The sequence below is a fragment of the Amborella trichopoda genome, chromosome 6 (genome assembly GCF_054954075.1).
Source record: "Amborella trichopoda isolate Santa Cruz 75 chromosome 6, AtrichopodaSantaCruz75HAP2 v2.0, whole genome shotgun sequence".
NCBI lineage: Eukaryota > Viridiplantae > Streptophyta > Magnoliopsida > Amborellales > Amborellaceae > Amborella > Amborella trichopoda.
The window spans coordinates 49,859,211-49,882,369 of NC_142341.1; the positions used below are offsets into that span (position 1 = coordinate 49,859,211).

General features: G+C 34.7%; 2 protein-coding genes across 6 annotated transcripts; both read left to right on the forward strand.

Moving 5' to 3' along the window:
• Positions 1-2,632: 2,632 nt before the first annotated feature.
• On the forward strand, positions 2,633-9,224 carry LOC18441824 (cystinosin homolog). 5 transcript variants are annotated; one of them, XM_020671902.2, is made up of 8 exons: positions 2,633-3,081; positions 3,254-3,299; positions 5,764-5,853; positions 5,940-6,064; positions 7,093-7,135; positions 7,589-7,706; positions 7,886-7,935; positions 8,847-9,224. In XM_020671902.2, the coding sequence occupies exons 1-8, from the start codon at positions 2,963-2,965 to the stop codon at positions 9,003-9,005; spliced, it is 750 nt and encodes a 249-aa protein (XP_020527561.2). In that variant the 5' UTR covers positions 2,633-2,962; the 3' UTR covers positions 9,006-9,224. The 5 variants fall into 5 exon arrangements, 2 of the variants coding, with proteins under 2 accessions (XP_020527561.2, XP_011626139.2); XM_011627837.3 differs by having other exon boundaries at positions 2,634-3,081; positions 3,167-3,299; XR_016057149.1 differs by having other exon boundaries at positions 2,661-3,081; positions 3,167-3,299; positions 7,079-7,135.
• Positions 9,225-13,641: 4,417 nt separating this feature from the next.
• Positions 13,642-21,529, forward strand: LOC18441825 (cystinosin homolog). Its single transcript, XM_006852057.4, has 8 exons — positions 13,642-13,888; positions 13,973-14,105; positions 14,307-14,396; positions 14,562-14,686; positions 18,073-18,115; positions 18,638-18,755; positions 18,867-18,916; positions 21,230-21,529. The coding sequence occupies exons 1-8, from the start codon at positions 13,770-13,772 to the stop codon at positions 21,386-21,388; spliced, it is 837 nt and encodes a 278-aa protein (XP_006852119.2). The 5' UTR covers positions 13,642-13,769; the 3' UTR covers positions 21,389-21,529.
• The last annotated feature ends 1,630 nt before the right edge of the window (positions 21,530-23,159 follow it).

Consider the following 23,159-nt stretch of genomic DNA (forward strand, 5'->3'; position numbering starts at 1 on the left):
CCTACCTTAAAACAATGTCGAGAAGAATGGTATCAATATTGAAATCTTTGTGAAAACCTTAAAATATATTTTCATCTCTATTTATAAAGTTTAAAGCTTCAAAAATACTGTAGATAGACAGATCTATAAAAACTTGAAAATCTTGAAAATTGACAGTCAAAAAATGTATTACAAAATACACTATTTTCAAAACTTGAAATCCACTTTTTTTTTCATGATCACGCATCTTGATGTCAAGATGATCAATTTGAAGATATTTGGGCATCAAAACAACCTATTTTCGTGAAATTTTGAGGTAGAATTTGATTATTTAGAACCTCAGCTCTATATAAACTTTTCCCTTAAAAAAAATTAGATTAAAAAAAAAAATCTTAAGTATCACCCAAGAGACTAAGCATTCAGTATGACCTCCATGAACCGTTTTTTATATATGAAGACCAAAGGAAATCCTTCTCTTAGATAAATTATCTACGTTTGGGCAATCTATCTCTCTTCTTTTGGCCAAGAAATCTTTTTCAGTGCAGTCTCTCTCTCTCTACACTTTTGGCCAAGAAATCTCTCTCCATGCATTGTTCTCTCTCTACACTTTTGGCCAAGAAATCTCCCTCTGTGCATTATCTCTCTCTACTTTTGGCAAAGAAATCTCTCTCCATACGAAATGCACGTGAGTGCACAAGAACCAGTCATCTTGAGAAACATTCTCCAAATAATGCATTAAAACTAAAGAAATTTGCTCTGAAAAATATCTAAACATCTCAGGAGGGTACATGTTTTTCCTTAACAGGCTTCAAAGTTCTTTAACAAAACTAGTTACAGGGCTAGCGTTATAGTTACAAGGTGTAATATTATATGAACACTACAAATTTTACACTCAAAGAAAAGCGAAAATAAAAAAAAATAAAAAACACACCAAATTGATAACTATAAGTTAAATGGGCCGGGCCTTATTAGGCCTAGCCAAGGTATATTTTGGGCTTACCATAGCAGCCAAAGTAGCCCGACCCGGTTTGCAGGCCATTAATGGCCCATTAACCAGCCCCTTGGAGGGCTGTTAGCCGGCCCAGCTTGAAAGCCCGAGGCCTGGCCTTGCTTCATTGGCAGTCTCTCTTGGAAGAGAGAGAGAGAGAGAGAGAGGGGTTTTCAAACAAACAAATTTATGCTGGATTTTAAACTATCTAAAGTTATAAATTACAAATGCTTAAAATAATTTTTGAAAAAATAATTTTTGACTAAATAAAATCTGGAAAATTTTTATGATAGTAAAATACACTATCGACATCTAAATATTTAGGAATTCAATATATCTTTCTTTAAAAAATCAGAACGGAGCCCCTCCTTGCCAAGGTGTTAATCCTATTCCACCCATCTGGGCAGTGTCTGAGCTAGATCAATCCATATTTACTAAAGAAAAAAACATAAGCTAATAATTGTGAAAATGGGTTATGGGGTTCTTGGTAGTGGAAGTATCTTCTCAACAGTCCTAATCTAACTCATAGTCAGCAAGCCTCTGTTTAAAACACGATCTTTTCAAAAAATAAATTGATTATTTTAAATTCGTTAAGAGGTTCAAGTTTTTAAAAAGATCTTAAAAAAAAAAAAAACATTTTTTAATAGAATTGATATAAATCCATATTTTATCTTTTTTAAAAAATAACAATAAATTCAAAAAACCTTTTTCCTTATTACTTTATTTCTTCATTAACTTAATATTATTGAATTTTAATTTAAAAGTAAATACATTAAAAATGGGAGTAAATTAAGAATCTTGATTTAGAGTAAAATTTCAACAAAAGTTTCACCAATAAGTTCCCTTAAAAAAAATGTACAAAATATTACAAGTAATGTATTCCCAAAAATATAAGATATCAAAACAATCATATATCTCAAAATAATAGCATATCACATATTTCTTCGGAGCATAAAATGAAATATTAAGAATACTTAACACAATAACTATATTAGTAAATAAAAATATGCAAATTAGTTGTCTATCCAAAATGCTAGTTGTATACTTCTCTATGCATAAAAAAAGCAATAAAATGCTAAAGCAAATTCGAAACTCACACTAAATTCCTGGCTCTGGTTCAAAAAAAAAATAATAATAATTTTTTTGCTTTGCTCTTCTAACTCTGCTTTGTTGACAACAAAATAAGCATTGTTGATGGATTTATTGAAAATTTAGACAATAAATTGTTAAGTAATACTCTAACGACACTAGGTAATCCTATAAAATTATTGTTCAATAACTTTAATGCATATGCACAATATCTGCAAATCATAATTTTATATTTGTCATAGTTATATATCTGGTGTTTTCACACTGTTTTTTTAAAACAAATCCAAATATTTACGATTCTATAATTTATCTTATTTTCTTGTGATTCATAATTTTTATCCGAGTTTTTCCTCTTAGGTTTTGAAACGAAACCGATTCATTTTGATGTTTTGGTTTGCCAATGTATTATGCCTAACTTCCGGACTATGGTCCTACCTGGTTCATTGAACCTAGACAATGGGTTAGCCTTAGAGCGAGCGAGCACTCCGTCTCCGTCTCCGTCTCCGTCTCCGTCTCCGTCTCAGTGCATTGAAGACACTGACTTAAAGCATCGTCAATGTTGGAGAGAGTGCCATTTAACGGGGTACAGTAGCGTTACTTAATCTAGAGAGAGTGACATATAACGGGGCGGCTAGAGAGAGAGTGACATTTAACAGCGGCTTGTTGGTTTACTTAATCTAGAGAGAGAATGACATTTAAAGGCGGCTAATTGGGTTACTTAATCTAGAGAGAGAGAGAGTTGATGTGGGGATACTGACTAGCTTATGGGCTTCTAAGAATTACAACTGTGTAGCTTGTTACTGGAGTCCACTGCCAAGACCTTGCAGAGGTTAGAGAGAGAGAGAAGGCTTTGTAGAGGCTAGAGAGAGGGAGAAGGCTTTGTAGAGGTTAGAGAGAGAGAGAGAGATGGCTTCATGGAATTCCTTGCCTCTTGAGGTTGTGTACCAGGTTCTTGGTTGGATCGCTTTTGTTTCCTGGTCCATCAGTTTCTACCCCCAAGTCTTCCTCAACTATAGAAGAAAAAGGTTTCTTTTCTCTCTCCCCCCTTTCTCTCTCTATGTTTCCTTCTGCTTTTACAGTTCATTCATGTCTTCCTGGTTTTGATTTCAGTGTCGTGGGGCTTAATTTTGATTTCTTGGTCCTCAATCTCACAAAGCACTCCTCTTACCTCATTTACAACACGTCTCTCTTCTTCAGTTCCTTCATCCAACGCCAGTATCGCCAAAAGTATGGCTCCGGTGAGGTCAGAACCCCTCTCTCTCTCTCGCTCATGCGATGGACCCAGACCTGAACCGGGCCCGACGCCGACTGGATCTGACCTGAGTCCGATTATGTTGGATCCGAATGCTATTTAAGTCCGGATGTTATTATTTAAATAATATTTAATATATAATATTTTAATAATATTTATTTTAAAAAAAATTTAAAAAAAAACCCAAAATATACTTTTAAACAGGTAACTATCCCTCCCATTTTGTTCCAAAACAGCCAACTACAAGGCAAATTACAAAAAACACCTAAGAATGAATTTCGTATGCAATTTATCCCCGATCGTAATTTTTTTCTCATGTTTTTTTCCTCAAACAACCTTTCTTCTCAAATAACCCCCCAAACCCAAAAGTAGCATGGAATAAAAAAGATCAAACTATCCTTTTTTGTTTTCATACAGCCTTCTATCTCCTGTCTTCACACGCTCTTCGGCAGTACGAACACACGCTCCGACATTCTGAATGTATGCTCCGATAATGTAGGTCTGAGCCGCAGCACTCCAGTATTATGAGAACTCGCTCCGTTAGTACAAAGACGTGCTCCGACAATGAAGTCTTTGGAGCCACAGCGCTCCGGCGAGGACCGCGCTCCGGCAGTATAAACAAGCGCTCCGGCGTTCGAAATGTGCACTCCGGCAGTGCAGGTCCGAGCCACAGCACTCTGACATTATGAGATCGCGCTCCAGCAGTGCAAAGATGCACTTCGACATTATGCTACTTGGGACCTGCAAATTGATTTGGTTTGTACAAGAAGGGCATTTTCGTCTAAAAAGTAACTACTATTGACGTTAGAGGGTTTTTACGAGGAAAAATTGTTTTGGGGAAAAAGTGAAAGAAAAGATTGGGGTGGGGGTAAGTTGTATAAATAGTCTATTTTAGGGTTTTTTTTTGTAATTTTTCCAACTTAGGTAAATACCCCCGAGGGAAAAAGTTTTTTTTTAGACGAAAGTGCCCTTTCCGTAGCACATTGTCGGAGCGCACTTAAATAGTATCGTAGCCCTGTGACTCAGAATGCTACACTGCCAGAGCGTACTTACGCAGTACCTGAGTGTTGTATTACACTGCCGGAGCGCTGTGTTACACTGCCGAAACGCACTTACACCATGCAGCGTGGGTAATGGGTAAAGGGTAGTTTTACCTTTTTTTAATTTTTGGGATGGTTGGGGGGCATTTGCATAAAGAGTTTGTGTTTTTGGAAAAAAGTAAGAGAGAAAGGTAGATGGGGCATATATTTTGGGGTTTTTTTCGTAATTTTTCCTGTGTTTAATATAGCTACTTATAATACTTAAAGAGTGTGATTTGAATAAGGTTGCAACCTTAAACAATCCAATTAAGGTGTACCTCCAAATTTTATTATAACATATAATTTTGATGTAAAATATTCTTATGATTATCTCAAAGTCTATTTTCATATCTAATTGTAAAATTTTAAACTCTAAAAATGGTTAAAATCAAGTAGATCTATAAACATATGGAAATTTTGAAAATGTACGGTCTAGATAAAGTGTTGTAAGATGCACTATTTTCAGGACTCAAAATTCTCTTTATTTTTCAAAGTCATATATCTCGATATCAAGATGATCAATTAGAGTGTTTTTCAATATTAAAACAATATTTTTCAATAGATTTTTGAGATGCATCCGTAGTTCTACATTTTAAGGTTGCAACCTTATATAAACTTTTTCCATAGTTAAATAATACATGTATATATTTAGGTTGCGGTTTATACATAGCCTAGGCTCTAAACCATCAAATGAGAGCCTACCTCTAAATAGTATCGAGAATGGTTTCAATATTGGAAAGTTTTGTGATAGCATTAAAACATATTTTTATATTTATTTATAAAGTTTAAAGCTTAAAAATTAGTGTAGATCGACGTATTTATGCAAACTTGAAAATCTTGAAAATTGACTGTCAAAAAATGCGTGACAAAATACACTATTTCCAAAACTTGCAATCCATTTTTTTCTCATGTTCATGAATCTTGACGTCGAGATGATCAGTTTGAAGATATTTGGGCATCAAAACAGCATCTTCTACTTAAATTTTTGAGGTAGGATCAAGTTTGATTCTTTAGAGCCTCGACTCTCTATGAACTTTTCCCATATATTTAATATCATATTTAAATATATTTTTGTGGGTCCGGGTCTGGGTGTGATAACTTTGTGTCCGGTTGGGTGCGGGTCCCATAATTATTTTCGGGTCCAGGTTGGACCCTACCCGACCGGACCCTTTGCCAGCCCTCTCTCTCTCTCTCAGTTTCTCACTTGAGTTTGAATCTCTCTGTCTCTAACGACCCATTTGCATACAGTTCTACTCTCTCTCTACACCAATACCATGCTTTTCTGCATTTTACTTGGACTAAGGCCACCATGTATATGAAAATTCTCATTATTTGCGAGTTCAAGTGGTTTATGAATTGCTTTTGTCGTGTTGCAGATGATTCCAGTAGCTGCAAATGATGTTGCCTTCTCGATCCATGCCGTTATTTTGACGGCCTTTACCATAGTTCAAGTGTTCATATATGAAGTACATTTGATCCCAAAGTCTCCGATTATTGTTTTGTCTTTCTTCACAATGTACTGATTATGGTTTCTCTTGTCCTTTTTCTTCAGAGAGGATCCCAGAAAGTTTCAAAGATAGCATGGCTAATAACTGTAGCGGTGTGGGCTTTCGCTGCAGTTTGTTTCTTCATTGCTTTGCCAAAGCAATCTTGGCTTTGGTGCATTTCTATGTTTAAGTAAGCAACTTGTCTGTTTTTTATTATTTTTTTCTCATAATTGAGGAAACATCGGTTTCATGTCACATGATCAATAAGTATGTTAAACTTAGTTGATTATTTGAATGTGTTCATATGAAAATGCATGCATTGGTGAGGTTTATGCTTAATGGAAACCAAATTTTTCGCGTTAAGCAAATTCACAGGGAATGTTATAGGCCTAATGGATTTTTTCTATTTTTGGTTACTGACTTTACATCAATGACCGATATTGTCCAATTTGGTAATTCTTGTTCATATAGATGTTCATGTGTCAATGAATTATATGCAGTGATCTCCCAATTTGTAGAGGTTTGTTTCTCCTTTTCAGGTGTTATACCTCCTGAGACCAATTTGAGACGGTCTTTTTTATCAGGTTAGGAATCATTTCGACTAAAACAAAATCTAGAAGTAATTGTTACCATTCTCAAAAACATAAAATCTAGAAGTAATTATTAAAAAAGGAAGAAGAAGAAGAAGAAGCAAATGTTCCATTTGCAGGGTAGGTGCCCTGTTTGTTTAAGAAATGGAAATGTACATATCACAGTTTTATGTGTCGAGAATAGTACAGAGGTTTCAGGATTGGTTTAGGCTATTGGATGTCCTCTTGGAACCTGAGTGATTACGAGGAATCATGTTTGTGGAGATTTTGATTTTGATTTTGATTTTGATTTTGATTGGTTGATTTTGATTGGTTGATTTTCCAAAGGAATCGTGTTTGTGGGTATTGAGAAATCACAGGCTCATGAATTAGTCTCGTAGTTATAGAACAGACATTCATTACTTTAGTTTTGATATTCATCTGCTTCTTTGTTTGCAAGCAATTTATTTTTATTTAATATTCTGGTCGTTTAGCTTGTATGTCTTATCCAGGAAATTAAGAATTAGTTCATAAATTTGGGTAATAGGATGTATTAGTAACTGAAGGTTTATCTCTAACTGACGTTGGAAATAGTTGCTTTGGTAATGATGAAAGTAATATAATATTTGTGGTAGTTTTCTTATTTCAGCTTCATACAGGTTTCCATGACCGCTATCAAATACATACCCCAGGTTAGCTTTAAATGTTTTTTTTCCTCTTGCAGTTTTCATGTATTAATGAATGTTCAACATATCTACCCATTTTGAGTACTTAAAGTTCATAATTAGTGTTTGGCCTTGGTTATTGAGATTTGGCGGATGAAAGATAATTATTTTCTTCTGCTTTCTTTTCAGTTTATCAAAATGATAAGGATGATAAAAAGTAACATAGTGAAACTTTGTGTGTATGTCAAAAAGTTCTATTAAGTGGTGGCAATGGAGTTTTGCAAAAATTATTGATTTTCATCAAATGGGAAAGCATGAGAACATCAATGTAATTGAATAGTACAAGTTCTTTGAAGACGTCACAAGGCTATCTTCTTGAACCACTTTTTGCGCATTCCAAGTGCCACTGTAACCTCTCTTAGCCACAATGGCACAAAGGCATGTTATTACTGGCTGTAATTTTGGCATTAATCCTCACAGGTGATCATGAACTTTCGGCGAAAAAGTACAGAAGGATGGAGCATAGGAAACATCTTACTTGATTTGTTAGGAGGCATAACAAACTTTGGACAGATGAGCATCCAATCGATAGATCAGCGTATGCTAGCTTACCCATTTGTTAAGAATTTAATATATATGTACTTCATGTGTGCAATTTCCACGTCTGCTCTGCGAACTCACACAGCATATAAGAATTTAATATTTAGGTATTTTATGTGTGCAATTTCCACGTTCTGCTCTGCGGACTCACACAGCATATCCTTCAAATCTTTACAGGAATACTAGTGAACTTTTATGGCAATATAGGAAAGACACTGCTATCCTTGGTACGTTCTGTTTCCCCCAAGTTAGTCATTGATGAATTTGATCGAGTGCATGACTCCCTTATCATAATTCATTTTGTGTTGGGAAATTGTGATGCAATTCTATGATCCACTGGGATCATCACTGTTAGGTGAGGAATGGTGATGGATGGTGAGTGGGACCACCATTGAGGTCACCCTTTTCTTGTGGGCCTTACACTCTTGCCATCCCCTGTTCTAATGGGTCCCACTTTCTAACCATCAACATCCATCATTTCATCAGTTAAGAATGACCCCGATGTACCGAGTACAGCACAGTCCATTGGATTATTCTATCACCCTTTTGTGTTGAGTATAGTGGAACTTATGCTTTGGACTTCTGCCTTTGTTCACTATCAATAAGAAAAAAATCGGCCTTTGTTCATTTCTCTGTTCGTTATGATATGTTTTTTACTCCTCCCTTGTAACTGGAATGCTCCACCAACGTATGTATGTCAACAAGTCACAGAAGCAGCAAAGTTTTCAACAACCCTTGACATGTTAGAACAGCAATTCAAACATTTCAAGAAAATCCAACATATATTTGACCCGTCATTTGGACCAGTGTTTAGAAAATTACCAACTTGGTTCGGGGCTTGCCCCAGTCAGCTCAGGTTGGGGTCCTGGCAAGTCCGAGGGTAACGCCTTGGAATTCATTCCGAGTAGGCCCCAAAACCCATGTCCTTTATTTGAAAAATATCAGTGTTCTGGCTTGGGGCTCGCCTGAGTTGGACCGGGTGACTCGGGCTCGAGACCCTAGCAAGTCTGAGCACAAGTCCATGTTGATGAGTGGTTGGCTTCTTCTTTCTCTCTTGAATGGACAAAAAGAAATTCATCTCTTTGCACCATTATTTGTTCTCCTGGCTCATGAACACTGTGATGTGAATATTTTTCAGGAGGTGGTCTTCTTTGATCTTCTTTTCATCATTCAGCATTATGTGCTCTACCCTGCTGTAGATAGAAAATGTTCAATAGCTGCCACATCTCTAAAATCAACAGAGAGCAGTAATACTGAAGCAAACGCTAATGATGATTCGATCTCCCACACCGTGTAATATAAATGCATCGTTTGATTTGTCTTTTACTTTCAAATCGTAAATATATTTATGTTGGTTGGCTAAGGAGTGGAGAACCCACTGGTTTAATGGGCTCTTTCCTGTGTATGTTAACTTCTTCAGTCATAGCTTAAGGCTTTCATTGAATATACATGTTATAATTGATAATTTGTTTTTTCAATAAAATTAAAACTAATCATGATAGTGGATTTTTAGTTATTTGATGGTGTCCCTCATAAAATTATCTAAGATAAACTTCCATGTAGTTTTTACATATAATGTAGTTTTTACATATAAGTTTAGCATTTGGAAAATAGGGTGCAGTTTCTATAAGGTTGCAACTTTAAACAATCCAATTAAGGTGCACCTTAAAATTTTATCATAACATTTAATTTTGTTATAAATGTTTTTTAGTATTATCTTAAAATCTATTTTCATACCTAATTAGAAAATTTTAAATTTAAAAATAGTTAAAATTAAATAGATCTATAAATATATGAAAATCTTGAAAATAGACGGTCTAGATAATGTGTTGCAAGATGCACTATTTCCGGGACTCAAATTTTTTTTTTTCATATTCATAGATCTTGATGTCGAGAGGATCAATTAGAGTTTTTTTTAAACATTAAAATAAAATTTTTGAGAGATTTTTAGGCGCATTGATGATTCTACATTTTAAAGTTGCAACCTTATATAAACTTTTTCCTTGAAAATAACATGGTTTTACTTTAAAGTAACTTGCTGAAAATAACATGTTTTTAACTAAAAATAGCTGAAAATTGCCCAGAAAGTTAAATAATTAAAAGATATTGCATATAATACATTGTAAGTATCATACAACCAACAAATAATAGTAGAGAAATTCTAGATAAGACAATGTAATAATATTTAACTGCCATCCAAACATGCCCAAGGCAGTAATCTTCTCAAACCTCTTAGTATCAGTATGATGATGGTGTCCTTTCTTCCAAAATGCTAATAAAGTTGTTTAAACAAGCCTAATGTTGCCTTTAAAATGTCATTTCTAGTTTGGGTAAGTTGGGCAAAATGTTTGGAGATTAGTGCCTAGAATACTTGTATGGATACTATAGGTGCCTAAACACTTGTACAGATTGGTTGATCAACTAGGGATTGTCTATAAAGAGGCCATTTATTTGTTTATATATAGAGGTCAAAATCATTTTTATCTTTTAAATTTTAAAATGAGTGGTTGTATGAATGTCATTAAATATCTACAAAATTTAAAAAAAAAAAAAAAAAAAATCTCAAGACTTCGTGACTCACCCCAAACCATTCAATTTTTTTTTTGTAAATAAAAGTGATACCTTTTGGTGAGAATGGAGTCAGATACCTCACCATGGGGCTCGGCAATATTACCACCAAGCCATCAAATTTGACATCTAATAAGTAGAAGTGATTGTGAACTCCATATACAAAAGATAAATGATATCTTTGTAGACTATCCTGATCAACAAAGATATATCTTCAAACCCTCAATATGTTTTTTACTAAACCGAAGCCGAAGGGACAATAATGGAAGACTGGTTAGCTTGATAGGCTTTTCGGGACAAATTTCAAAGGTTCGAATCCGTGGTTTCTGTTTTGCACAAGCTGATATCTCTACCACGAGGTCCAAACCTAAGAGGCCACTTTCATAATTTATGTTGGGCTTCTACTGTTCTAGTATTTCATGCTATTCTAACAGTGTACTTATTTATAAGGTTTGATGATCAGGATGTTTGAACCAATACTACCTTCTAGTTTTAGTAAAGTGCCCTTGATCAACAAATCACAGCCTTCTATCTTTCTTTCTCCCGTCGACACCCCAGTAGCAGGATTTATCCAAAACGTTAAGATTTATGATCTTCTCTGCTCCAGAGCTGTGGAATAGGATGGTTTTACTGTTCTATTTTGGTACAACGTTTATATATTTACTGCTAAAAATACTGCTAAAAATGCGCCAATGTTCCTATAAAAAGCTTTTGGAATTTTTGTTTTTACATTGGTATTGTCTTTTATTATTATTATTATTATTGTTTTCTAAAATGGATATTTTCGGACTTTTAAGGTCTAAAGTTATAAGACAATCTTTTTTAGATATTCAAGATTTGAAGCGACTAGACACAAAAAAATTGAGAAATTGGTGCCTACTTGTCACGTTCCGGTCAAAATGACTTTGGACTTGAAAACCCGATATTATTTCAACAAAACTTGAATTCCTACCATAAAGATTGTAAATCATTTCAAAACAAATTTGAAGGTCCAAATTCAAAGCAAAAAAAAGGGAAAATTTCATATAGAACCCTAATTCTTCGTATTATTTCATGGTAGATCCTCTTTTCGTAACAAATATTTTTATACCATTTCAACTCAAAATTTTTTTTAATAGATAGAAAAGGAAAAAGAGGGTTAAAAATTTTTTTGAGATAAAATGGTATAAAAAAATTTGTTGGAGCTAATTTTTATGGTAAAAAAATAGATAAGTAGGTATTTTCTCGTGCCCTTTGAAAGAAAAACGGAAAGAGGATCAACGATAAAATAATATGAGAAATTAGGGTTCTATACGGAATTTTTCTTAAAAAAATTGCCTTCAAATACTTTGATCCGAAATCACTGCCACTTAGGGCCTTACTTGGAACTTGAAGATCCAAAGCTCGAGTATTTTAGGAGAGGATAAAAAATAAAAAGGTAAACGTCAAAAACAAAAAATTGAACAAATTTTTATAATTTCAGAGATTCTTATTTTGAAACCAAAAGATTTCCTACTCCCAAGAGAGAATGTTGTCAATTTACTCTTTCGGGCAAAACTTACGCTACAATTATTTTTGTAATCACAAATTTTGGGGATGCAATCTCTAAAACTCCCTCGGGCAAAACTTATGCTAGAAATATTTTTGTGATCGTAAATTTTGGAGATGCAATCTCTAAAACCTAGTGACGTACTTCAAAAGGAAAAAATAAAATAAAAAATCTCTTATTCTCTACGTGCCTAAAAAATAGCATCCAAGATTGCACATGAACGATCCAAATTCTTAATGGAAAATATCTTGATATTCAAAAACTCAAAATCCAAAAGTTTTGTGTGAAAATAATCATATATACTTAGACTTTAAAGTTTTAAATAAAAAATCTTAAATAAATCTTTTAGCGGAGGGAGTAAACATAGAGTATGCTGGGACTGAGCATAGTGTACATGGCCACCCTTTTTGGACTACAGATAGGGCTGATATCGCTAGGGCTAAAATTTTCACCTCCTCGTGATTTACTACTATATGATGTGCCAGTGTTTCTCTGTCCAAAGATTCCAACTTAGAATTTATCAATGCATGCTGATATATACGGTTCATATTTTTACTATTAGCTTCGATAATAACTATTGTATTTATTATAGTTTAGCCCTTAATTTGACATTGGCAATATCGAATTAAATCATTTTTTTTTTTGTATTTTTATTTTTGTGATCTCTGGGGTGGTGTCGAGCTTTGCCTGATCTATGGCAGTTTGACATTAGCAGCATCGAACTGCCCCACATATCAATTTGATCGAAGTGTAAGGCAGCTCAATATCGTTTATATCAAACATTCCATAAAATTATTGACAATTACGGAAATTTTGAAGTTTTTAAAAGTGCAATTGTTTGCTTGATGTTTTCAATTTAGCTTAGGTGATTTTAAGTCGGATCGACAATTTTACAAACCTAAAAAATAATCATGCTTTCAAATCCCAAAATTTCAAGCCAAAAAAACATCGTAATTGGGTCTCTCACCCCCAAGTTTAAGTTCCACTCCAAGGGGTGCAGTATAATGCTAAAATAAATGGAAAAACTTTTGGCATGTCCATGTTCATATGCGTTCTAGGGACGGATTTTGGGTCTAAAATTTCATATTCTAAAGATAGATCTTAGATCTAAACTTTCATTGGCCAATAAAAATGGCAACGATGTGAATATCAGTGATTTAAAAAATTGATCGGTGATCAGGCATCGTAAAAAACGATATGGATCTGTGAATCAGCTGTTCGGATCGCCGTTTTAGTGTAGAAATAATAATGAACCGACAAAAAAACATGTGTAAAAACAATAAATCGGCTAAAAAACGATCTGGATCAATGAATCGACGTTTTTACTATAGCAAAATAGCATTTTTGCTATAGGAAAACTTCATTTTACTCTAACAAACTTCTAGACCTGGACGATACCTATATATATTGACATAATCGACATGGGTGGCTGATTTCTGGCTCGGATAGATGATTCGGTGCCAACCTGAACATTTTTAAAATCAAGGGTGAATACAAAAAAAAAAAAAAAAAAAAAAAAATTTAGGTCGTAACATTTTGAAAGAATTCAGAATAAACAGTTAAAAAATATAAAAAACTTAAAATTGTTTTATTTTTAAATTTTAATATTAAAATTGATGATGAGGGTATTTTGTTAGAGAGAGAACAATTGTTTGCTGGGATAGTTTTGCGCGCCTCCCGGTGCATCGAACCTAGACAATGGTTTAGACTTTAGAGACGGATTTACCCTCGTTTTATTGAATTTTTAAGAGAGAGAGAGAGACAAAGATTTGGAGTACCCATTTATCATTGGGTTATAGAGAGAGAGTATAGATCCCGGGTTGTTGGGGAAGAGAGAGATTGACATTGGGTTATAGAGAGAGAGAGAGAGAGAATCGACATTGGAGGTGATGGGCTTCTAAGAGTCAAACGGTGAAGATGATTGCTGGAGTCCGTTCATAGGGCTTCGTGGAGGGCTAGAGAGAGATGGCTTCATGGAACTCGTTGCCTCTTGAGGTTTCGTACCAGGTTGTTGGCTGGATTGCTTTTGTTTCATGGTCGATCAGCTTCTACCCCCAAGTCTTCCTCAATTACAGAAGAAAAAGGTTTCTCTTCTCTCTGTACTCTTTCTCTCTCTGCATTTCCTTCTACTTTTGGAGTTCCTTAATCTCTCCTGGTTTTGATTTCAGCGTTGTGGGGCTTAATTTCGACTTTTTGCTCCTCAATTTCACAAAGCACTCATCCTACTTCATTTACAACGCCTCTCTCTTCTTCAGCCCCTTCATCCAACGCCAGTATTTCGAAAAATATGGGTCTGATGAGGTCAGTATCACCACATATATCTCTCTCTCTACCCCCCACTTACATAGAGTTTGAATTGCTATCTCTCTCTCTCTCTAACTTTTCCTCTCTACCTTTACCATACTTTTTTTAGATTTATATGGATTCAGGCCAACTTATATATGAAAATCCTCATTACTTGCGAGTTTTAGTGGTTTATGAGTTGTTTTTGTCTTGTTACAGATGATTCCAGTAGCTGCAAATGATGTTGCCTTCTCGATTCATGCCGTTGTCTTGACAGCCTTTACCATATTTCAAGTGTTCATATATGAAGTAATCCCCAATTAATGTGTTTTTTGTTGTAATTTTGATAGCCTTTTTGCTTTTTTTTTGTTTTTTGCTAAATACTGATTATGGTTTTTCCTTATGCGCAATTATGTGATTTTTGCTTGTAGAAAGTCTGCTTGTAATTATGACTTTTTTTTTTTTTTTTTCCAGAGAGGATCCCAGAAAGTTTCAAAGACCGCGGGGGTAATTACTGTAGCAGTGTGGACTGTCGCCACAGTTTGTTTGTTCATTGCTTGGCCAAAGCAATCCTGGCTTTGGTACATCTCTATATTTAAGTAAGCAACTTTTCCTTTTTCTCTTTTTTTCATAATTGAGAAAATATTGGTTTCATGTGACATGATCAATAAACATGTGAAATGTTGTTGATTCTTTGAAAGTGTTCATATGGAAATGCATGTATTAATGAGGTTTTCACTTAATGGAGACAATCTTTTTGCATTGAGTAGATTCACTGGGAATGTCACAGGCCTAACGAATATTATTTTTCTGGTTACTGACTTTATGTTGATGAGTTATAATGCTCCATTTTGTTGATGATTCTTGAAGATGTTCATGCAGAGATGTATGTGCCAATGAACTTGATGCTTAATGGAAACCAATTTATTTGGGTTGAGTAAATTCACTGCAACCGTCGTGGGCCTTATTGATATAGTTTTAGTTACTGACTTCATTGAAGACAAATAAGGGAGATATGTTATGGAATTTTTTTGTGTAAGAATACGTTGTAAAAGTTGATGATTCACAGGATGATATGGCTGCCTGGCAATTGTTGATTGTGAAATGAAATGGGCTTCACTAAGCGTTCTACCTCCTAGATCCATCGTATTGGATTTCTCTGGTTCTTAAAGGAATCAAATTAAGATTGTGTTATTATATGTTGGAAGGTTAGATTGGTCCGAGTTATCATTCTTATATATTATTGGGGTTTGAGGGTTTCATATTTCTCTTGCAAATGGAGAAAGTGGGAAACATGATTGGAAATTTTGGGGGTCTCTTGTTATGAAGCTGAATGAATGGTTAGTGGTGGTCCGTACATTTGTTTTGAATGATTGATAGTGTATGTGCTAGGCTTTTATAGACTGTTTCCCTATTTGAGTTTATGTGTACTTTAGGGATTTGATTGTAAGATTAGCAGGATAGTGATGCACTTGCATGCGTTGGAAGAGGTGCTTCTTCTTACTTTGTAAAATTCAGTTCGTATTCTAGGGAGGGAGTATTTTGGGATCTTGAACCTTTTAACCCCTTTTTATGGATTTTAACAAGGCTTAGAAAAACAGATCGATGACCCAGATCGGCCACTCTAAAAACCATGTCGTATCGGTGGATCGGCAATCCGGTTGGTTTTGGCTTCAAAAAATTTCAAAAAATATTAAAAATCCCTAAAAATAGTATTTTTCGAGTTTCAAAAAAAATTAGGGGTTGTTACATTATGTACTTTTATTATTTTGCAAAAATAGATGAATATTGAGACATTGTTTCCCTTTCTGGATGCTTGTATAATTATTACTTATAATATAAGTTATGATATATTAGAAAAAAACTTCCATATTATAAGATTAAAAAAAAAAATACCCCTTATAAAGTAAAATTAGTATCACATCAAACATTTGTTAATTCCCTCTACTCATCCAAAATTATCACAATCTAACAAACTATAATACTATATACTGAAATTGGAAATTATAATTATTTTAGAATAAAAAATAAGAATAAATTTAAGCTTTGTCTTATAATATCATCTAATATTTTAAAAATGTTATTTACAACTATAACAAAAAATAATGCATTATGTAATTTAAATATACAAGATTTGGTTATTAATGTATAAATTTAATTATAATGCTATAATATTACATCAAACATGATTCAAAATGTTAGAAAGCACTTCCATATCATAAGATTAAAAATAAATATAAAACCCCTTATAAATTTTGATGTTATGACATTAAAAAATTCAAAAAAAAGGTTTTTCAATAAAAAATGAAGAATAATGACATAAAATTTTAGAAAATTTAAAAAATGAAAAAAACATCGAATCACACACCATATGCATCAATAAATTATATGCATCAAAAGCCCCACATTTATTTAGAAATTTATTAATTTTTAATACATGATTTCTCAAAATCCCCCAAAGCGGTTCGCATTATTGCCCAAAACATGAATTTGTAATCACGTTTGAATGAAAATAGAAAACAAACAAATAAATTTATGCTTGTAACAAGGAATAATAGATAGAGCAACTTGAAAATGGATTCTGAAGTCTAGCGTATCGACTAAAGGTGCTCCATGGGTTGGTGTGAATTTTTTTTTTAAATATCCCATGAATTACTGTTATTTGCCTCACAATTTATTCTTCCATTTGCCTCATTTATTCACCCTGTAGAAGTGGTAGAGACGCCCCATTTATTCAACCCATGGAAATCGTAGTGAGAAGAAGGAAGACTTGTGTCACACTTCAAAAACTTGAGGTAACACTTGTGAGTTGGAAGTCAACAAAGGCATGTGTATGGGGAATGCATCAGCCAATGATGAGAGCCTCTAACAAATGGTGATACAGCTTAAAGGTGGGGTGGCCCACGACGCCCCTTTTTTTAAAAAGTACTAGTTAGGAAAAAAATAAAAAAAAATACCATTTCCAACACTGGCCAGTTTGGTCAGAGAACCGATACGGACCTGGCTGAACCAGCCGGTTATGGGGGGACGCAGCCAGATCCTGATATATTATGGTACCGAGAACAGTTAGGACAATTTCTGATCTGGATTGGGCGATTTTAATATGGATCAATGATTTTTCAAACATTGGTTTTAAAACAACCCATGCTAGGCAGTAATGTCCAGATGTGGGGAGGTTGTTTGCCCTTTTCAGGGTCTTGGATCTCCCAAGACCCCTTCGTCATGGTTTTTGTTATCAGGTTGGTTTTTATGGGGATTATTTTGACTAAAACAAAATTTGGATTAGAAGTAATTATGAAAACAGAAGCAAATATTCTGCTTGCATGTAGGTGCCCTGTTTGTTTTAAGGATTGGAAATGTACATATCACATTTTATGTGTCGAGAATATTGCTGAGGAATCAGGATTGGTTTAGACTTTTGGAGGTCTTTCTTGGAACCTGAGTGATTATTTTGGAATCATGTTTGAGGATCTTTTGTATCTTATTGGCTGATTTTCCAATGGGTAAATAAAAATTTTCATGGATGCTTTTATCAACGTGGGACCTAGAACCTGGTTCAAGTTCCAACTTCAGAGTTTTACAAGTGGAAGAACACGGAAAGGTTTTAAGAAGATTGCATTTTCAGAATGCAAAAATGTTATGGGTTTTGAGAAACCACATGCTCATGAATTAGTCTTGTAGTTTTGAGAAACCACAAGCGCATGAATTTAGTTTATTTATTTAGTTTAATATTCAACTGCTTCTTTGTTTTCAGGCATACTACATTTGGTGGTTTGATTTTTTAGTTTATCTAGGCAATTGAGATAAGGCTCGGGTGATTATGATGATGATAATTCCTTATCCAGGAAATTGAGATTTAGTTCATAGATTTGTGTAATAGGATGTGTATTAGTAACTGAATGTTTATCTCTAACTAATGTTGCAAACTCATCGCTTTGGTGATGCTGAAAGTAATCTAGTCTTTGTGATGGTTTTCTTGTTTCAGCTCCATACAGGTTTTCATGACCGCTATCAAATACATACCACAGGTTAACTTCTGTTTTTTTGTTTTGTTTTTGTTTCCCTTACAATTTTCATCTATTAATGCATGTTAGTGTGTTGCCCTTGATATACAGGCTGGGCGGATGAAATATAATTCCTTTCTTCAGATTTCTTATTTATTTATCGAAAGGAAAAGGATGGTAAAAAATAACATAATGAAACTTGTATACATTCCAAAGTTCTATTGCTTGATGTCAAAGAAGCTTTGCATCGATTTTTAACAAATTGGAAAGGATGAGAAATTAATTTAATTCAATTATAGAAGTCTTTTGAAGTGGTCACAAAGGAGTTCTGAAGTGATCACAAAGGAGAAACTTTTGCCACATTTATTTTATAAATCCTGAACCAATGATAATGATGAAGTGTTTTGAACTGGTCATAAAGGAGTTTTGTCAACACTATCTTCTTCAACCACCTTTTGCACATTCCAATTGCCACTGACCTCTCTTAGCTGCCCGGGTACAGAGGCACACTATTACTGGTTGTGATCTTGATATTAATGCTCACAGGCAATCATGAACTTTGCACGAAAAAGTACAGAAGGGTGGAGCATAGGCAACATTTTACTTGATTTGTCGGGAGGCATAACAAACTTTGCACAAATGGGCATCCAATCAATAGATCAGCGTATTCTAGCTTTCCCATTTCTTGAGAAATAAGGATTTATGTACTTTATATGTGCAATTTTAACATTCTACTCCTGAGTACTCATGTAGCATATCCTTTGAATTCTTACAGGAACACTAGTGAACTTTTATGGCAATATAGGAAAGACACTGCTATCCTTGGTATGTTCTGTTTCCCCCAAATTATTCATAGATGTATTTGATTGAGTGCATGACTTCCTTATTATAGTTCATTTTGTGTGGGAAAGTATGCTGCAATTCAATGGTCCATTGGGCGTCATCACTGTTAGGTGATGATGGTGAGTGGGACCACCTTGGGGTGATCCTTTTCTGGTGGGCTTTACGCACTTCTCAACTCCTGTTCTAGTGGGTCCCACTTTATAGCCATCACCATCTATAATGTCATCAGTTGACAATGATCCGACAACTATGTGTATTGCTTCGACTCATATTCCCCAAAAAGTGGACCCCACTCTAATAGCTCCGAATAAATTAAATACATGCATTAAGATATGAAGGCTTCTTATTCCATAACAACGAAAACACTTTTTCATTCTTTCATATACTAAGGGGTTCCACTTGGAAAAGAAGATGTTCCATACTAACGGATTCGGGTTCATAACCATGGGTTCCAATGCACGAGATCTTGTAGCACTTACAAATGAGGCCCTATAAATTAGTATTACATGGAAAAAATCAATTATAGACACTAATACAATTAGATCTGCTCTTCATAGGCAAACTTGGGATTTGCGATCCCAGGTAAGATACGTTCAGGATCAGATAGGAAGGTCCTTCGTACAAAGTGTTCTTCTAAGTAATTGCTCCATAGATCCTATATCTACCTATATGAAAAAGAAATCATGTAAGGAAGGGGATTCTTATTTGTACAAATGGTACTTCGAACTTGGAACGAGCCTAAAGAAATTAACGACACTTCTTTATCTTGTGAGTTGTTCTGTCGGATCAGTTGCTCAAGATCTTTGGTCTCCACGCGGACCCGATGAAAAAAATTGGATCACTTCTTATGAATCCGTTGAGAATGATTCTAATCTAGTTCATGGCCTATTAGAAGGTGCTCGAGTGGGATCCTCACGGACAGAAAAGGACTGCAGTCTGTTTGATAATGATTGAGTGACATTGCTTCTTCGGTCCGAACCAAGGAATCCGTTAGATATGATGCAAAATGGGTCTTGTTCTATCGTTTATCAGAGATTTCTATATGAAAAATATGAATCAGAGTTTGATCCATTGGATTACCATATTACCCTTTTGTATTTAGTGTCGTGGAACTTCTATTTGAACTTCTGCCTTTGTTCACTACCAATAAAGAGAAAAAGAAAATTCTGCCTTTGTTCATTTCCCTGTGCTTTGTAATATGTTTTTACTCCTTTCTCTTGATCTTGAATGCTCTCCCAACAGATGTTTTCATCTAGTGCATGAGAACACTCTGAAACAGAACTGCTGTGTGTGTGTGTGTATTGAGGAGAGTGTGATATATATATATATATATATATATATATATATATATATATATAAGCCCCGGCTTACTGAACATGTCAGCTGATGGTGTTGATTGAACCATTTGACTGCTAGCATTCACCAACAAGGACGGGTAATTTTGGTCATTTTGTGACATATTTTTTTTGGTGCTCTGAGGTCAGAGGAACCTCTCCCCTGAATTTCAGGTCAAAAGGCTTTATAAAATAAAAACATGTCGACTGTTCAGATCCACGAGATTGAATCTGAGCCATCCGGCATGTACTGATCCACAGGCTGGATGGCTCCCAAGCCATTTTCCCCATGTCTATGGGTATGTTTTGTGTGTATGTGCGTAAAGTCTAAACAATTTATTTCTAGGTTTTCGATCCAAGTTATGCAAAATCCTAATGCTAATAAAAGAACAGAAACACAGAAAGCACATGCAAAAGATCATTTCACTCCAAATGGCCAAGTGACGGTTGTGCAAGAGACTACAATTAATTTTGGTGGTCACATTACATTCAAAACCGAGCATGAATTGATCCCAATGGCAATTTGTTGTTTACCATTTTGTCGAAATTCATAACAATGATTTGTTAGTGCTGCAATTCAAAAATTTCAAGAGTATCTAACACCTTCGATGCCATCATTTGAATCAGTGTTTAGAAAATTGCCAACTCAGCTCAAGTCAGGGCCTGGCAAGTCTTAGATGCTAAACCTTGGAACTCACACTGAGTTGACTGCTAAACCCTGTTTTTTATTAAAGAAAATCACTGGTGTAACTTGGGCTTAGGAACCTAGCCAATCAAGCTTGAGTGCATGTTTTCTAACACTGATTTGGACTATACTACTCTTTAATCTCATGTTGCTCAGAAGAGGAACACTTTCTGTTCTTATTTTTCTCTCTTGAATTAGACCCTAAGAAATTTATCTCTTTTGTACCATTTATTCTTTGTCCTGGCTTATGGACATTGTGATGTGAACAATTTGCAGGAGACGGTCTTCTTTGATCTTCTTTTCATCATTCAGCATTATGTTCTCTACCCTGCCAGAGACACAAAAAGTTCAGAAGCAGCACCATTTCTAAGATCAGCAGAGAGCAGTAATACTAAACTGAAAGCGAATGATGATTCAATGTCCCACGATGTGTGATATAAATTGGTCATTTGATTTGTGTTTTACTTTCTATTTGTACATATATTTATCTTGGTTGGGTAAGGACTGGAGGTTAAGGGGCTCATTCCTGTGCGTGCGACACTATAAGGCATCAATTCTATCAAACTTTTAGCATCAGTATGTTGATGTTGTTCTTTCTTCCTAAATGTTAATAACCTTGTTTAAACATGCCTAATTTTGTCTTCTACAGATAAATTATTTTTGTTTGGGAAGTTTAGGCAAAAATGTTTGAAGTTTAAGCTATGTATTTAGAATAGTTTCCTAGATCATGCAAGTGCCTAAACACTAGTACAGATTGGTTGATCCATATTCCTGATATATTATGACAATTATTAGACCTTTATTCCTTTCTTAAATGATTGTTTTAACTATGGCCATTTTATCTGCTTGCCAATGGTTAAAACAAACAAAAGGCTGTCATCTTGTATGTGCTCTTGAGACAAACTTTGAGAGTTCAATCTTGGGCCTCTGTAACCTAAACTGGTATCTTCTACTGAGCAAGCCCAAGGGAAAGTAAAAGACTGGGTTAGCTTGCTTGGATTTTTGGGGCAAATTTCAAGGGATGGAATTGTTAACTTCTCTTACACAAACTGAACTATCTACCACTTTGACGATGTCTGCGGTCCGCCTGTTCTCGTGGATCTTACAGTTGAAGTACTGTTCTGTACCATTAGGATAGTTTCTCTTATTTATAAGGTTTCCATGATTCAAATTCTCTTCTGATAATGGGCTATGATTATGAGCATCTAATTAATCTATACTAACTTCTAATTGTCCTGTCTATGTGGCATGATCATCTACGACAAATCGCAGGCCTCTATAATCATTTTCTAGTTGTCACTCACAATCTAGAGGAAATAATGTATTCAAAAAAAGAAAAGAGAAAAGATGTATCAGCCTACATCCCTTCATGAACTGTTGAATTTATGGTTTTTACATACGAAGTTTTGGTACAATATTTATTTACAACTCAAAATATGGCTGACATATTAATAAGGCTTAGTTTAGGGTACTTGTGATTTACTGCAAAATGTAGACGTATTCTTCATCCAAAATTCTCAAGTTACACCTTAGAACTTATTCACAGAGGGATAGTGTGAGTGGTTTATGGACAATTCTTGAGAACAAGAGTGTGTGTTCTGTGGACTTTTCTAAGAAATGATTCTTTTCATTAACATGAATAAACTGTGAAGAATCTGCTGTGAATTTCAAAATTTGGGAAGACTTTTGGTCAGATACTCGAATGTAGGACCTCTCCCCCGTCTCTATCCTGCAGCCAAATGACCTACCTGTCCTAGCTCATTCGGGGCTCCAAACTAGGAATGTGTTTTTATTAAAATATCTCGCCCCGAGTTTGGAACCTGAAACAAGCTCGGGTGTTTAGATCATTTAGCGCAGGTGTCTCATCAAACTTGGAATATATATAGTTTTTCATTAAATATCTTGTTCTATGTTTGGTGGATGGAACAAGCAATGATATTTACATCATTTGACTCAAGTAATTTAAGTAAGATTAAATTATTAGAATATCCTAATTTCTTTTAGGCTCTAAGGCCCTAATGATATTTTTTTAATGAAAAATATTTTAGATTTGGAACCTAGAACCAGTAAAGTTATTGAAGTCATTTGGCTCAAGTGCGAGAGGTCCGACTTGGTAATTTGGCCCACTTGCATTCCCTTACAAAATTGGAAATGGGCCAAATTTTCCCTAATTTCTGATCTAACAAACAGATTTATTCAAAGGGTT